The sequence below is a fragment of the Thamnophis sirtalis genome, unplaced genomic scaffold (assembly GCF_051295495.1).
Source record: "Thamnophis sirtalis isolate CommonGarterSnake01/CBP01778 unplaced genomic scaffold, rThaSir2_p1.2 scaffold_13, whole genome shotgun sequence".
NCBI lineage: Eukaryota > Metazoa > Chordata > Lepidosauria > Squamata > Natricidae > Thamnophis > Thamnophis sirtalis.
Genome location: NW_028261393.1, coordinates 27,797,561 through 27,815,138, shown reverse-complemented (window position 1 = coordinate 27,815,138; position 17,578 = coordinate 27,797,561). Strand labels below are relative to the sequence as shown.

Below are 17,578 nucleotides of genomic sequence, written 5' to 3'. Positions count from 1 at the left end.
CAAATACACTTCTAGCTGCAGTTATTACATGAATATACATTTTCTTTACTATATTTTCCCTGGTAAGATGCCCAACAAAAACAATTCAGGTTTTAAGTGAATACGTTACTGCGTCACCTTCTCCAACCACAGAATATATTAGAATGTACAGAAATGAGTAGATTAACACTAGCAATTAAAGGAAAGGAAGAATCTGATTATTATAATATATGGGGGTTATTTTATCATTGGTTAGAAAATGAATATGGATAAAAAGTATAAAATTAAATAAATTAGGAAGAGAAATGTTATAACAGAAGATACTTTTAAGTTGTAATGTTAAAATAAGAATAGATGTATATATAGAATTTGGTGGTAAGCTATAACTATTATGACACAAAAATTGTACTCAAGACAACACACTGATTAATGAATGATGAAGTGTTTGTTTTAAAGGGGGGGAAAAACTTTTACAAAAAAAAAATGGGGATTTCAACTCACAGAATTCTCTACCCAGCCATGGTTGTTGGGCAATTCTGCAAGTTGAAGTCAACGCATCTTAGTTGCTGAGTTGAGAAACTCTGCTATAAGGTAGGAATTCTGGGGAAAGCACCACCACACCTTTTTGGGGATGCTTTATGATGCGTTGGCTTTGTGGGGGTTAGAGTTAGGGCCTCATCTGGACCTCATCCCCATTCTCATTTGCTGCCTCTCTTGTGACTCCAGGAATGAGCAACCCAGAAGTCATCCAAAATCTGGAACGAGGCTATCGGATGCCACAACCGGACAACTGCCCAGAAGAGCTGTACAAATTGATGTTGCAGTGTTGGAGGGATAACCCAGAGCAACGCCCCACTTTTGAGTTCCTGAAAGGGGTCATGGAGGATTTCTTCACTGCCACGGAAGTACAATATGAGCAGCAGGTGTGAAGATGCTTCAACCCAAGATCCGTGGGACACTCTTCTCACAACTAGCAGAAAAGACACTGTTGAAAACTTTGCCTTGCATCCAAGATGGTGGGGAGGGGGGTATGGTGGAAAAGAAGGGCTTTATTGGGACCCCAATAACTTCCTGAGAAGTTCATGGCTCATCTCTGGAAAACTTCCCCCTTTTTTTAAAAGGAAAAGAAAACCAACATTCAAAGGTACCCAAAGGCACTGAGACGGAGGGTTCTCACACCAGCTCAGCTGGCGGGAAGCGAGCCTTTTTTTAATTATTACTTTTTGCTTCAGCTGCTCTGTAGGAGGCACATGCACCTGGTATAAGTGGTAGTCCTTGACTTATGACCATGCCGAACCTGGCAAGGGAGGTTGTAAGTTGTGAGAGTCATAAAGCAAATCACTCCTGTGACCAGACCTGTTTTAATGGCCATTTTGCAGCAGCCATAAAGCAAAAACTTCATGTGGTAATTAAGCAATTCTATTTTTGCTAGTTTTTCCCCCCAGAAATTTAAAATGAATGCTGGTTTTCAGCAACAACCATTGTAAATGGCAATCATGTGATTGTGGGGGAGAGGCAACATCAGAACTTCAAATCTACCAGTAGGTCATAAGTAGTTTTTCAGGGGCAGGTTGTAATTTTGAGCGGTCGCTAAGTGACCTGTTGTAAGTTGAGGACTACCTCTACAAATAAAGAACCACTGTCTAGAAAGCTGTTTCTTAAGTCAAAGGTCCTCTGACTTAAGGCATTGGATTTCCTGGGATTGTTGTGCAACCAGGCCTGGAGGATGAACAAAGGCAATAAAAAGTGGCTCCAGGATGTGGTCAAAAAAGTTAAGATGGCCGTCACAATGGTGGTCGAAGCTCCACCTTTTTTTATTTCTGTGGTGACCCTCATGAAGAAGAGCTTTGCTTGCACGGTTGTGGCTGCCATTTTGACTTTTTTGACCACACATAGGACCTGACAAGGAGGAGGAAGGTGGAGGAGGAAGGAGGAAAGGTAATTTACAGGTTACTCTAAGTGAGTACATTTTTAAATCATTGTTTCTTGAACAAGTCACAATAATTTTGGGTTCACATGTGACCTTAAATCGTGTCTTCCAAAATCACAGCAGTTACGAAATTATATAATTTGATCTTTTCTATATGCACACATGCTTAATACATATAACTTATACTATGGAAAAAATAAAATAAAAACTTAAAAAAAATATGATGATTGGTTTTGGTTTAGTTTAAAATTCCTAATGAGTTCCCCCCCCCCCAAAAAAAAACAGAACGTGAATTGAATCAGAATATGTCACAGAAAAAAAAACAGCTCATAGAGCAGAGGAAGCTTTAAAAACGGAGGGCAAATAATCTAAGACAGATGTCGAAACTTGGGAACTTTAAGAATTTGGACTTCAACTCCCAGAATTCTCTGTGAATAGCTGGCTGGGGAATTCCATACAATATGACTTTGTCAATAATAAGCAGCAGCCTGCAGCAGCTTCCCCTTGAAGCTGTAACCACGTAAAGAATTCCTTAAGTTGGACTCAGCTCCTACTGAATTTCATGGAAACCTCCATGTGGTTTTCTCAGCAACAACAGAAGTCATTTTGCCAATGTTTCTTTTAAGGAATCGCTTTTGACTTCCGCACTGGAACCTATAAGCCCTGGATCTTTCAGTTATCTCCGTCAAAAACTGATCCAACTCCTGCCTCACTTTAGGAGCAAACCTCATTTCATTCCAAAAAAGACAGTCTAAATCAGGGGTGTCCAAACTTGGGAAGTTTAAGACTTGTGGACTTCAACTCCCAGAATTCTCTGGGAATAGCTGGCTGGGGAATTCTGGAGTTGAAGTCCACAAGTCTTAATGTTCCCAAGTTTGGACACCCCTGATCTAAGATAAAAGTTTCGATAAGTTGAGTTAAAATAAGAGCAGCGAATGAGACTTTTAACTCAACTTAAAAATCTTTTAAGAATCCTTTAAGATTGAATCTTTTAAAAACTGATGCAGGATGTGTGAATTTTTCAAAAGGCGCAGAGCAGTTTTAAAAAGCGCAAGATATATTCATTTTCCCCCGCTGTCGGCCCGAAAAACATACATTATTTACTTTGGGGGGGGGCGCTTCGCAGGGGATACAACCAGAGGAATGTTTCCCCCTCGTCTGAAAAATGATACCAGCCCATTCTAAAAAAGCACACCCCTGCGTTTCTCCTGCAACAATGGTACAGTCCGAGCAACTACTCGCCGCTCGATCTAACTTGTTGTCGCGAAACGCCCCGCCCTCCCAGCCTCCCCATTGGCCTTCGGCGGGATGCCTCCACTTGTGATAGGCTAGCGGGCGGGGAAAGGCTTCACTGGAGGGCCCGCCCTCTCCTCCCTTGCCCAGGCGGGCTCGGTTGCGTGGCGGGACTCTGGTCCGAACTCAGGCGCCGTCGGGAGGCGGCGGCGGCGGCGGAAAATGGCGCTGACTCAGGGGACCAAGCGGAAAGTCTGCTACTACTACGACGGTGAGTGAGGGGGGCTCTGCGCTTGGAGGGCGGGGCTTAGGAAGGAAGGGGAGGGGTCACGGGGGCGGCGGGAGAAGAAGGGGACTACACCTCCCATCATCCACAGCGCTCTTGGGGGCCGCCGCCGCTGCGTCCCCTCCTCAAACCGTCGGAGCGGCTGGCTGGCTGGCTGGCTGCTTCCAGAGCTGTAATCGTCCCCCTGCGGGCCGTCCTCGGGGTGCCTGCTTTGGACTCCATCCCCCATGCTTCCCAGCCGGGATACATTTGGCGCGGGTGGGGGTGGGGCTGCAGGGGCGAGGAAAGGATGATTTTGGGGGGGTGGGGGGAGATGGGCAGGCGGGTAAAGGTGGGAAGGGACTTCCGCTCTTGACACAACAGCCCTGCGAGGTCAGACAGGCGCTGGCCAGAGGGATAACCCTCCCCCCTCCGCCCCATTAATTGTGCGGGAAGGGCCTGGTTGGGAAAAGCCTCGCCGGATTTGCACTCTCGCCTGGCAGGTGGGAGGAGGGGAAAGGCTGGGAACTGTGTGTGTGTGTGTGTGTGTGTGTGTGTGTGTGTGTGTGTGTGTGTATGTGTGTGTGTATAGTTGCCAAGGTTGAGGACCTCAACCTTGATAACTATACATACATACATACATACATACATACATACATACATACATACATACAAACATGCACCAGAGGTTCCCAACCTTGGCAACGTTTAAGACTTGAGGAGCCCATGAGAAAATGGATGAAAGATAAATAAGACGAAAACGGTTAGTATATGTATGATGAGAATAACGATGTTTTAATGTTGATATGATATTATTACAAGAAAATATTCAGAAGAAAAATGGGAGAGTTTTATGACGTTTAAATGCTTAATATATTATAATACTAAACTTAGGGAAATAATGTTAGTATGAATGTGAAAGAGATGGCAAAAGAGGAACAATGTGGCACAGAGATGTTTTCAGCCCTGACGACACACTGCATAAGGAAAAGATGGGATGTTTATTTTTGTAATTGAAAGATAATAAAACTCATTAAAAATGGATAAAGGAGGAAGAAAGGGGAAAAGAGTTGCATTAGTAGATTAAAGGGAATTGTAAGATGATTGGTATTGCTATGTAACTCATTAAGAAATAAAGAAATCATGATATATTGTTAATTGTAGAAAAAACTGGAAGAAATGCTCTCTATGTTAAAATTTAATTAGAGGATATATATTGTTTGTAGTAAAATAGAGAAATATGAAATGATAATTTTGGTGTAATTCCTGAAGGGGTCATTGAAGATATTGTTTATGCATTAAGAAAAAATAAAAATAAAAAATGTAAAATAGTGGAAGAAAATAATTTGGCTGAAAGTAAAAAACAAGCTATGATATAAAATGGATTAGGTAGGTGAAGGACAGGATGTAAAAGGAAAGATCTGGTCAACACTTTGTTTCTATAATATGTGTAAATTTGTATTAAATTTTTTTAAAAAAAAACCTTTGGATCAAAAAAAGAAAAAGACTTGTGGACTTCAACTCCCAGAATTCTGCAGAGCTGGCTGGAGAATTCTGGGAGTTGAAGTCCACAAGTCTTAAAGTTGCCAAGTTTGAGGACCTCTGGCTGTGGGACCGTGCAGGGCTTGGCGGCTAAGGCTGACCCTGGGCTGCCAGGAAAATTCTACAAGAGCATCTCTGCCCTTTGCATGTGGAAAGAGAAACTGGGCTCAGGCAGGGACATCGGGAGGGTGGAATTGAAAGGAGCCTTGCGGGGGGGGGGGGCAGCATGGAAGAAATCCCCCTGATGTGAGGCTGGGGACTGCCCGGCTGCAGAGAAAGCAACTCTGATGAGAAAAAAAAATCCCCCAGTCTCTAGTGCCCGTTTGGGGTTTTCTGGCGCCATAACTTTAACTTTAGACTGTCTACTGTGGACCTCACCCCATTCCTAAGAGGTCTGTAAGGGGGTGTGCATAAGAGCACCATTGTGCCTACCGTCCCTGTCCTATTGTCCCCACTTATTTGTACCCATTTCATTCATACTCGTGTTTATTCTTATACCTATTATCTTGTAAACGATTGACAAATCAAATGGAAGGAAGGAAGATGATTGTAAGCGTAGGGAATTCCTGTCCCAGCTTTGTCTGGGCTCTGTCCTTCACCATCACCAGCAGCCACCTTGTAAGTCATGGATGTTCAACATTTTCTCAGGTTTACTGTCTGGGGCACCTGATGAAGTGTATCCACTTATACGGGAAGAAATGACTGGGCGTGTAATATGTATCTCACAATAGCGTGGCATGCTGTAATTTGGCATGTAATATGCAGCCCTTGGGTAGGCCAGGCCCGAAAGGACAGAGCCTAGAGAGCAGGGGTCAGCAGCCCACAGCTCTGGAGCTGCATGTTGGTCTTTCATGCCTCTGCTGCGGCTCCCTGTCGCCAGTTGGCTCCACAATTGATAGGCCTTTTGGTTAGGACAGGTAGAGGAAAAAGAAGGCAGCGGTAGGAGGAGACTTTATGGTGAGGTAACCGGACTTCTGGTCGGCTCCAGAATTGAACAGGGGGCTTCTGGTTAGGACCTTTGTGGCTCTTTGAGTGTTTAAGGTTGCCGACCCCTGGCCTGGTGGCCTCAAGTAACTTTCATGACTCATTTGAAGAGAGGCTCCCAGTCCTGATCCGACTGCAACAATGGAAAGGTTTTTACCAAGCTGAAAGGAGGAGTCCTTCTACTTGCTGTAAGCATATAGTAGGATCAAGCTCAGGATATGAAGAGGGAGAAGATCCAGGGCAGCCATGGAGAGAAGGAGCGCTGGATGGGATGTTTCAGGAAGCCAGGGAGAGCACCTGGTAGCACGTTGTTGGTTGGGAATGAGATGGAACAGTGCTGTCCAAGCGTATTGGAAAACAATCTGGAGATTTAGCAGGGTTAAAAAGTGAGGAGGAAGCTGGGCATGGACAGAGGAGGAAGTTGGTGGAAAATGAAGGGAAGGTGGTTGGTTTTACCATTGTGGCAATACCTTGGAAGGCTCCTTTTAAGTTCCAGGGACTGTTGTCCTATTCCAAATAAATTCTTGGGGCTGTGATGATGATTGCCGGGGTGGGTGGGTGGGGGAAGCTTTGTCTCCTATGTTTTCTGGATGAGGATAGGTCTGAATTGGACTCTAGGGCTTCCCCAGCTTCTTAAGCTAAATTCTGAGTTGAGGGATCTCCATTTCTTTCCCGTCTTCTCTGGCCTCAGAGCTGAAGATGTTTATCCTTGGAAGAGGCTCCTGGTTCTTTCTCAGGCCACGTATTTCCTGTTATCAGAAAAGCAATCCCTATTTCCCACGTTAGCCTGGGAAACTTGGCCTGTTTCTAGACGGAGAATTGGTTTGCTGGCAATCACTTCTTCATCTCAGCCTCCATGGATGGGGTTTTCAAAGCAATGCTAGGGACTTGTTTGCCGGGAAGGAAGGCCATTTTCCAGGGCAAATATGTAATCCCACACAATTATCAACTGGTTTTGCAGACAATGGGAAGTAAATGCCTATTTTTGGCAAAATGTCATAAAACATGATCACATGACTGCAGGGCGCTAGATGTGGTCACAAGACTGAGGTTTGGCCCCCATACCTTTGGAACCAGGTCCTAATTATGCCATGGCATGAAACTAAGTGATTGGTCGTAATTTGAGCGCTATGTGTAAGTCAAGTAATCCAGGTATTTACTGTATATGGTGGCCTATTCCAGACTTAAAGGCTTTTCCCTATAAGAACTCTGTGCCAGTTTGAAAATGGCTTCAGGCCACTATGAGCCACATCACCTCTGTTCAGTAGCAGAACTGATTTATTTTTGGCGGGCAGCATCCTACTTGAAACCACGAATGCTATTTACTTGTTTATGGAAGTACTGTGACTTAATGGAACTCAGTGGTGGATTTCTCCATGAGGAGGAGCTCTTGCCTCACCCTTTCCCTGCTCCTGGCACTGGCAGGGCAGAGTTTGGCTTAGTTGGCTCCACAGGTCCCTTGCCGTAGGATCCCTTTGGGTTTTCTGCCCTTGACCCAGAGGTATGCAAAGCCTGTTCAATGGGGATGTGTGTCTGTGTGTGTACTAATTGATTTATTTTCCTTTCTCTTTAGCGGCCTCAGGGATTTTGTTGCTGTAGGAGCAGTATGTTGATTTTTTTCTCTCCTTGTTCTCAATGTTGTGAGGCAAATAGCAGTGAGGAGAGTCACAGAGGGCTTTTGATTGCCTCTGGTAGGGCAGTCTTTCTCAAACTTGGCAACTTTAAGATGTGTGGGCTTCAACTCCCACCATTGATGGTTGGCTAGGAAGTTCTGGGGTTGAAGGGCACACAACTTGAAGTTATCAACTTTGAAAAATACTGAATAAGAATGTGAAAGTGGCCCTATAGTTGGGCCAACCATCTATCCTTGGCACAGAGAGCTTTGCTTAACTTACTTAGATAAAGGTAAAGCTTCCCCTCGCACATATGTGCTAGTCATTGCCGACTCAAGGGGGCAGTGCTCATCTCTGTTTCAAAGCCAAAGAGCCAGCGCTGTCCAAAGACGTCTCCGTGGTCATGTGGCCGGCATGACTAAATGCCGAAGGCACACGGAATGCGGTTACCTTCCCACCAAAGGTGGTTCCTATTTTTCTACTTGAATTTTACGTGCTTTCGAACTGCTAGTTTGGCAGAAGCTGGGACAAGTAATGGGAGCTCACTCTGTTACTTAGTGTTAGGGATTTGAACCGCCGAACTGCTGACGTTTCTGATCAACAAGCTCAGCATCTTAGCCACTGAGCCACCGCATCCCGTTTGCTTAACTTACTTAGGATTCTTTTATAGGTAATAATAACTTACAATCATTTGCTTAACAGACAAAGTGACAACAGCAACTGAGAAAAATTGCTTATAATCAGTCCTTGTACTTACGATTGGAGCATCCCCGCTGTCATATGAATGCCACTTGCAAGCTTCCCAGGGGGTTTCTGACAAGCAAAGTCAATGGGGGAAGACAAATTCGCTTAATGACCACACAAATTGCACAATGATCACTGCAAAAAAGGTTGTAAAATCGAATGTGGTTTATTTAATGAGTGCATCGCTTTGCAACAGAAATTCCAGTCCCAATTGTAGTTGTAGGTTGAGGACTACCTGCACCCTCTTCCACTCAGAAGTACATTGCTAACCCAGTTCTCCAACTGAAGGACTCTTGAGAGCTATGGACTTCTTCCAAGATGCTCAGCAATGGCTGTATTGGCTGAGGAATTTGGGATGTTGGGGTCTATGGTCTTCAAAAAATATTCTGTGTTGTGTTTCATTTAGACCAGGGGTGTCCAAACTTGGGAACTTTAAGACTTGTGGACTTCAACTCCCAGAATTCCCCAGCCAGGCTGTCTGGGGAATTCTGGGAATTGAAGTCCACAAGTCTTAAACTTCCCAAGTTTGGACACCCCTGATTTAGACTGTCTTTTTTGGAGTGAAATGAGGTTTGCTCCTAAAGTGAGGCAGGATTGGATCAGTTTTTGACGGAGATAACTGAAAGATCCAGGGCTTATAGGTTCCAGTGGGGAGGTCAAAAGCGATTCCTTCAGAGAAACATTGGCAAAATGACTTCTGCTGTTGCTGAGAAAACCACATGGAGGTTTCCATGAAATTCAGTAGGAGCTGAGTCCAACTTAAGGAATTCTTTACGTGGTTACAGCTTCAAGGGGAAGCTGCTGCAGGCTGCTGCTTATTATTGACAAAGTCATATTGTATGGAAGTGTTGCGTGTTGGGGTCCATCCCATTTCTCTCGCCAAATTCTTATATTCCAGGTGTAGCACTTTTCTGAAACAGCTGTCTGTTCTGAGGAAGGAGTTTTCTCCCCTTGCTTTCTGTAAAAGAGGGCTGGGACAACTTGGAGTAGTTGGTAGTTGAACCCTGTCCCTTAGTTGAGAAAGGCTGAACCAACAGGGTCTCAACATGCTTTAAGGGGACCTGATTGACCCTGGGCCACAGCATGAGTTCTGTCTGATATATTGAATAAAGCAAAGTTCACCACAACTTGGAAATCAAAACAGAGCTAATTGTATTACAACCTATGTTTATTCCTTTAAATAACATAAACATTTTGAGGAACACTACTTGGGGATTCGGCATGCTGCTTCTGCTTTTTGTTTTGGAATTGCCTCCTGTCCTGGAGCCGTGGTGGCGCAGTGGGTAGAGTGCAGTACTGCAGGCCACTTCAGCTGACTGCTAGATCAGCAGGTCAGCGGTTCAAATCTCACCGGCTCAGGGTTGACTCAGCCTTCCATCCTTCCGAGGTGGGTAAAATGAGGACCCAGATTGTTGGGGGCAATATGCTGACTCTCTGTAAACCGCTTAGAGAGGCCTGAAAGGCCTATGAAGCGGTATATAAAAATCTGCTATTGCTGCTATTGCTATTGCTAAATTGCTTTTATTGAGTTGAATTTGTATTGAAGTTTTGGGCACAGATGAAAAGATTTTTACTTGTAGTGGATTCTACACAATGAAATTGTGAGTGGATTCAGAACACCTGCTACCATGCAATCCATGTCTCTGTAAAATGGGATGGCACCCCTGCCATGAAGAAAGGGCCTATAGAATTCCTCTGCTCTGCAGTTTTGCTTTTGAAGGGCTGTTTGGAGAGCTTGCTAACACCCCATTTTCATCCCACTTGCAGAGCAGAATTCAGAAGCTTTAAGAAGCTGCCCTGCTGATTACCTACATTCAGAATCAATGTTAACCCAGCCTTGGCTGAGTTATTCTGGCAGTGAAGTCCGAACTTCATAAAGTTGACAAGGTTGAAAAACTCTGCTTAAGGAAATAGTCCTTCCTCAGTCAGAAACCTATTAAACTGAGGACTGAAGCTGTACTTGTACACAGAACAGTTCTTGTTTTGATGAGGTTACCGACCGTGTCTTATTTATGGCCTTGGCCTTATTATCGGGGGTGGGGGGTGGGTTGTCTTATTTTGGGGGTGCAGGAAGCCCCAAGAGGCCTGCACACTCACAGCCTGGAGTCTGGCAGAGAGAGGCTCCTTCCATCTGCTGCCATCAAGCCCCTCCCCCCCCACAGGGTGTGTGTGTGTGGAATGTGAGCAGCCTGAAGATATCAAGCCGGGCGAGTGCCTGTGTGGTGCTTCTGCTGCTGCTGCTGCTGCTGCTGCTTTTGGCTGCGCGTAAGGAAAGCAACATAAGTTTTTCTTTCTCTCCCCAAACTCCTCTGTGGCTTCCAAACCACCAGCCAGGGCAATGGCCGCTCTATGGTGATGGTTGCCAGAGGCCTCCCATTCCGCCCCTGCTCCGCTCCGATTGCCCCATGGTCTCCCCAGCCAAGCACTGACCGACCGAAGTGCCCGCTGGCGAGCCCGGGAAGCCTCGGGAGTCACCGGATGGGACGGTGACCAGGCCAGACTCTTCCTGGGGAGTGGCGCCTCACAGGACCCTTGCCAACCTCCCTTCCTCACGCAAGCCCCGCTTATTCTTCCCAGGTGCCCAGCAGTGAGACACTGGGCAGCTGCACTGAGGGCATCCCCAACAGACGCAGCTCAGCCGGCCCAACCATGGCAAGCACTCCCCGTCCATGGTTGAGGTTGACTGGTCGGGGCCTCCACAGGTGGTGACGGCGGCTGCAACATCTGCAGCGCCTCAGCCATCCCCGCTGAGAGACCTGTGCCCAGCTGCAACTGCTCCAACATGCAGTCGCCGTCCGCATTGGAAGCACGGAGCATAGAGGCCTCTGCTGCCACCGCCCGCCCTGCTGAGGAAACCCTGGTGCGGCAATGCTTACATTGGGGCCGCTGGGGCAGGCGCTCGGTAGCGTGGCTTATGCGGACGCGGCACAGGGATGAGAGCGGGTGGCTGCTGCCATGGTACAGTAGCAGGAACAGGCACTCAAGGTCTACAGTCGGTGCCGCAGGGAGGGGCGGGGGGGGAGTTCTCGGATGTAGCTGCCTTCGGAGGGGTGGAGGACCTGTTTGTTTGTGTGTGTGTGAGAGAGGGGGCGATGTTCTTTTCAGGGCTGAGCACATATTTTTGCCCACTTCAAAAATCTGGCATGGCTTTATTTTCAGGACATGTCACATTTTCAGGGAAAATCCCTGAAGTTAAGTTATGAAATGTCTGCCAGAAAACAACCAAGCTCAGAGAGCATCAAGAGTTCCACAGTTCAACCCTGAAGTATCCTCTTCTATTGGAACAGATCTTTAAACTCAAAACTCCTGTATCCCTCCCTCTCCCCCTCCTTGTTATGCTGATGTCCATTCTTAAATACCTTTCTAACATTTCATTAGGTTCACATTGTAATGATAACATTGTACTCCCCTCCCCCCTCTTTTCTTTGCCTCTTAGGGGATATTGGAAACTATTACTATGGTCAAGGTCACCCCATGAAGCCTCACAGGATCAGGATGACTCACAATCTTCTTCTCAACTATGGTCTTTACAGAAAAATGGAAATTTATGTAAGTTTTTTTTAAAAAACTGAACATTAAATTCTTCACCCATTGTTACTGACTGGGGCCTGTGGCTCAGAAAGAAGAAGGAGAGCTACTACAAGGGAGCACTGTCGTCCCCCGTCCCGTCCCCCCGAATCACCCCAGCTGGAGGTCGCGATCAAGAAGGACCTGTGGACTTTGCTCCCATCTAGGGCTGAATCCTGACTGGAATAGATTAGAAAAGAAAAGAAAATAGAATATAGAATAGAAAATAGAAAATAGAATATAGAATAGAAAATAGAATAGAATAGAAAATTAGAATAGAATAGAAAATTAGAATAGAATAGAAAACTAGAATAGAGAATAGAATAGAATAGAATAGAATGGAATAACAGAGTTGGAAGGGACCTTGAAGGTCTTCTAGTCCAACCCCCTGCCTAGGCAGGAAGCCCTACACCACTTGCCGGTGTACCTGGAAGGGGTACAGGTCATCTCTTTATTTGAGGCTTTTGTGGCTGCTCAAATGCCCCTTTTCAAGAACCTCCATAAAGTCAGAGCTATGCTTGAACAATATTCAGAAGTGACGGCCTTACCAAGCTCTCCTCCTCCCTTCTCTTGTCATTTCAGCGACCTTACAAAGCGAGTGCCGAGGAGATGACCAAATATCACAGTGACGATTACATCAAATTTCTGCGGTCCATTCGCCCAGATAACATGTCCGAATACAGCAAGCAGATGCAACGATGTGAGTGAAAGTGGAGGGTGTCATATTTGCTTGGAAATCCTCAGGCATGCTTGGCTAAAAAATGGCCCCCTCGGTGGGCTTTTACTGGGGAGGGTGGAGGGTTAATGTACTGATCAGGCTTATAACAGCAAGGATGGATGATATCGCCCCTGTAAAATCCATTTGCAGTATCTTATCCTCATCCCTTAAACGAGGCTTCTGATCCCAGTTGGGAAAAGCCTGGCCTGACATAGAATGTGTGGTTGCTTTCAGGTGGGATGGCAAACTGGCTTTGCACTCCCAGACTAGCCCCAACAAGCCTTTGGTGTTGCTGGGAGCTGCCGCCACTTTGTCATTTGCCATTCTTTCAGAGGAGGGGTGCCCAAACTTGACAACTTTAAGACATGTGGGCTTCAACTCCTAGTATTCTCCAGCCAGATTTGCCAAATTTGAAGACCTCTGCTTCAGAGTGTAACTTGTTAATATCCACTGTTTGTGTGCTGTAGAAAGTTTGGTCAGTCGTGCAAAAAATAGGTTTAGGCTTAAGAAGGAATATAGTTCCTTCTTGCAACCTTGTATTGCTTCAGTTGAGTTAAAGCTTGAGAAATGTGCAGTAAAAATGTTCATCCTTCTGCCCGAGGCGGTATGTCTTATCCACAGCAACTTTAACCTATGTGGACTTCAACTCCCAGAATTCCCCAAAGGCCAGCACTTTGGGGTAGCCTACTTCCCTGTGGTGTCCTGCCCAAGTACTAACCACCTTGAAGCTCCAGTGTGGAGTTGTGCCAAGCTCTTAAAGCTCTGTTTGTTAAAGCTCCGGCAGGTGGCGCCACCCCCTAGCATTGTTAAATGCCAACGGACAGCTTGAACAAATCTGACATATCACTTTCATTAATGAGCAGCTTGTGTTGGATTTTCCCCCCCTCTAAGCAAGATATGTCAATGCAGTTGCTCAGTTTTTGCCTCCTATTCATGTTTTCAACTCCAGTGAAAGGGCAGCTTTATCACACATGGTTCACAAATTATATATCTATGTTCAGTTATCAAATTTAGAGACTGTCCGTCTCATTCACAGAGTAACTGTGGGTGATATACAGTTAAATCTCTCCTTCCCTGTCTTCCTTAATCAGTTTTCCAAACATAAGGTAAAGGTTTCCCTTGCACATATGTGCTTGTCGTTGCTGACTCTAGTGGGCGGAGCTCATCTCCGTTTCAAAGCTGAAGAGCCAGCGCTGTCCAAAAACGTCTCCGTGGTCTTGTGGTCGGCATGACTAAATGCCAAAAGCGCATGGAATGCTGTTACCTTCCCACCTAAGTTGGTTCCTATTTTTCTACTTGCATTTTTATGTGCTTTCAAACTGCTAGGTTGGCAGAAGCTGAGACAAGTAACAGGAGCTCACTCTGTTATGCGGTGCTAGAGATTCAAAACGCTGAAAGGCCGTCCTTTCTGATCGACAAGCTCAGCATCTTAGCCACTGAGCCACCGCGTCCCTTTTCCAAACATATTCCCAGACAAATGTCTATTGTTCTGGGTTTTTTTGTTTTCAAATTCTGATATTTCCATTTCTCTTTTTGGCTGAAATCATTGATGTGTTGTGATTAAACAAGGGTTTCTCCTGTTGCTTTCTTTTTCAAGTCAATGTTGGAGAAGACTGCCCTGTGTTTGATGGACTGTTTGAATTCTGCCAACTATCTACAGGAGGGTCTGTTGGTAAGTAGCAATCACAGTTTTAAAAATAAAAACCTCAAAGGATGAACAGTACTTACTGCGCTGCTTGTTCTGCTGAGGACCTCACTTTCATTGTGTAATTGCAGATTGCGTGTTCTGACAGCTGATTCCTGTTCCTTTTAGGCCAGGCAATGATGTGCAAAGTTGCTCTGAATTTAAAACCTCCCTTTGAATGCAAACTATTTCAGACATTTTTGAAAAATGTCAGGATATTGATACAGGTACTCCTCAAACTTAGACCCACGAGTGGGCCCAGAATCTCTGTTGCTGAGCAAGGTGGTCATTAAGTGAGTCACGTCCAATTTTATTACCTTTTTTGCTATAGTTAAGCAAATCTCTGCAGTTCAATGAATCACAGGATTATTAAGTGGATCCATCTTTCCCCATTTGCTTTGCTTGTGGGAAGCTGGCTGGAAAGATTGAAAATGATGATCACATGATTCGGGATGCCAAACCATCATAAATACAGGCCTGTTGCCAAACCCCCAAATTTTGACCATGTGATCATGAGGATGGTGGGGTGTCATTATAACTTTGAACAATTGATTGTAAGTCAGAGACCGCCTCTTGTCCTCTCGAGCTCACAGAAGCTTATGCCTTTTAAGAAAATTTGTTAGTTGGAAAAGAGGCTATCAGAAACCTGATTTTTTTGTAATTCTCCTATTAAGCATTTTGCTAAAGCAGCTGTTTTGAGCTTGAGACATTCTGTTCCATGCTCAGATCACTTTCAAGATGCTCACAACTGTTTCCACACAGAAAGAAAGTGTTGTGGATTCAGAAAAACTCGGATCAAAATGTTTTGTACATTCCACATGATAAGTTCATGGATGAATGTTTTCTCTCATGCTTCCATGAATAGTCATCTCAGAATTTCAAACCAAGTGAGAGAGCAGAGATGGCAAAGCAGCCATCACAGCCAGACCCCTTCAGAGTGCACTGATGATGTTATCTAGTTTGGTAATGAAACGTCTGTAAGAAAACCATCAAGAGAGCACTAAGGACACCACAAATATTCTTCTCTATCGGTAGCATTTAGAGCAGGGGTACCCAAACTTGGCAAGTATAAGACTTGTGGACTTCAATTCCCAGAATTCTCCAACCAGCTGGAGAATTCTGGGAGTTGAAGTCCACAGGTCCTAAAGTTGCCAAGTTTGGGGACCCCTGTTTTAAGCAGACACAAGGAACACTCTTGGTCAGGCATAGTTATGCATCAAGGCAAGATCAGGGGATATGGGGGGCATATCCCACGCAACCTTCCCCACCTCAGGCCAACAATGGCATTCATGTTTATGAAACGTGAGACATTATATAAGACATGGGTAGTTGTAAAAAAAAGCAGATGGCAGAGGGTGGGATGGTTAGACAGGGTCATTGACACAGTAGTCCTGAGTTTGGGCAGATTCCAGGACAGTGGGGTGGGGCTGGTTTGTCGTCATCCATGGGGTCACACAACTTAGCGACTGGGCAACAGCAAAATGTCAAAAAAGAGACCAATCTTTCCAGTTCTCCCTGTTTTGAGAATCATTTAACATCTGGTTCGATACCAAAAGTGGGCAATTCCTTTGGGCAGGTGAGCAAGTGTGCAACTTGAGAACAGCTGTGGGTCCTCTCACAAAAGGGATACCAAGGAGACCCATGGGGCAAAACGCCGATTGCTCCTCCCTTCTTTAGCCAGCCAGTCTGGTCTTTATTGCTCTAAGTCAGTGATGGCGAACCATTTAGACATTAAGTGCCCAAACTGCACATGTACATGCCCAAACTGAAAGCCGTGCGCCAGACATGCTCACATGCGCAGCAGAGACCCAAGACCAGCAGGTTGGTGGGAGGCGGGGCATCCCAACACCTACAGCGCAGCAAGAGGTAAGATCTTTTTCTTCTGTGAGCTTCTGTTTCATCATTAGCAGGGAAACAGAAGCTCACAAAAAAAATCACCACGGAGATCTGACCTGGGGCGGTGGCACGCATGCCAGCAGAGTGGGCTCTGCGTGTTCCCTCTGGCACGCGTGCCATAGGTTCGCCAGCATGGCTCTAAGTGATCCAAATTGACTTTTTCCCAACAGGGGGACCTACTTTTAGAGACTAGTGTGATAGCTGCCATCAGGCATTTTTAATTTCTAAGTCTGCTGAGAGAACAAGTAAGTATGTGGCTCAGGGGTGTTTTGACAAATTACAATGATACCAGAGGACACCATTATATTTTATGCTCTAGTTTGCTATTATTTTCCAGATTATTTTTTAATTAAAATAATCTAAAGCGATCAAAATCAGGGAAGGCAGAGAAGCTGGCAACCAAGGGAATTTGCTCTGGATTCGGGGATCCCTAAATATTTATCCAGATCTGTACAAATACTATTCTCTTCCCCAGCAAGCGCCGTGAAACTAAACAAGCAGCAAACAGACATCGCGGTGAACTGGGCTGGAGGCTTGCATCATGCCAAGAAGTCAGAGGCGTCTGGCTTCTGTTACGTCAATGACATTGTCCTGGCTATCCTAGAACTGCTGAAGTATGTGAAACTGCCACTTTTATATGCTGGACCTAAATGAGATCGTTATCTTTTTTTTTTCTTTTTGAAAATTTATTTTATTTTATTTTAATTTCATACATATAACCACAAGTATACCATTACATCTGAACAGAGATTTGTTTAGTATTCTCCATTATTATATCATTCCCTCAACCCAGAACTGCTGTCATTTGCTCTTCTGCTTTCAGTGCACCATATTATACCCTATTTTACAGCCGTCTTATCTCCTTTCCCTTTCTTCCTCCCTACCTCCTTTCTTCCCTCTACTATCCCTCTCTTCTCTACTTCCCCTTCCTCTCCTCCTCCTCTCTCTTTCCACTCCTCATTTCTCTCCTACTTCTCCCTTCCCTTCTACTTCCCTCTCTCATCATCTTTTGGAGCCACTTTAGGATGTGTGGATTTCAATTCCCAGAATTCTCCAGCCAAGCATGCTGGCTGGGAAATTTTGGGAGTTGGAAAGTCCATAAAATGGCCAAGGTTGAGAAACAGCTTTTATACTGTGGATCTAAATGAAATCCTCACCTTGTCAAAAATATCACATTCATCCTGTGCAGGATAAGCTACTCAGATAGGGAAATCTCTGAGATGTTTGACACCATCATGAAGGGAATTTATGTATGAGATAGCCGGGGAGGCACAGATATTTAAATCTTGGACTTGTCATACATCGAAAGGCGAGTCCAAGAAGCATTATTTGGTCCATGGGCATTTAGGGGAATCTCTGAAGTTCTGCAGAATCTGAGCCCAGCATGAAACGGAGTCTTGATGGATACAGAGAGAAGCTTTGT

The 17,578-nt window shown here is 45.2% G+C and overlaps 2 protein-coding genes across 2 annotated transcripts in view; both read left to right on the top strand.

The window, feature by feature from the left end:
• The window catches only part of LCK (LCK proto-oncogene, Src family tyrosine kinase), a 47,204-nt gene extending 45,109 nt beyond the window's left edge, over positions 1–2,095 (top strand). The window contains exon 13 of the mRNA XM_087727122.1: positions 706–2,095. Coding sequence (XP_087583248.1) covers positions 706–908 — 203 coding nt within the window. The 3' untranslated portion in view covers positions 909–2,095. The remainder of the gene's footprint in view (positions 1–705) is intronic.
• Positions 2,096–3,254: 1,159 nt separating this feature from the next.
• HDAC1 (histone deacetylase 1) overlaps positions 3,255–17,578 on the top strand; it is a 32,549-nt gene continuing 18,225 nt past the window's right edge. The window contains exons 1-5 of the mRNA XM_087728126.1: positions 3,255–3,413; positions 11,727–11,839; positions 12,440–12,557; positions 14,173–14,247; positions 16,631–16,769. Coding sequence (XP_087584252.1) covers positions 3,365–3,413; positions 11,727–11,839; positions 12,440–12,557; positions 14,173–14,247; positions 16,631–16,769 — 494 coding nt within the window. The 5' untranslated portion in view covers positions 3,255–3,364. The remainder of the gene's footprint in view (positions 3,414–11,726; positions 11,840–12,439; positions 12,558–14,172; positions 14,248–16,630; positions 16,770–17,578) is intronic.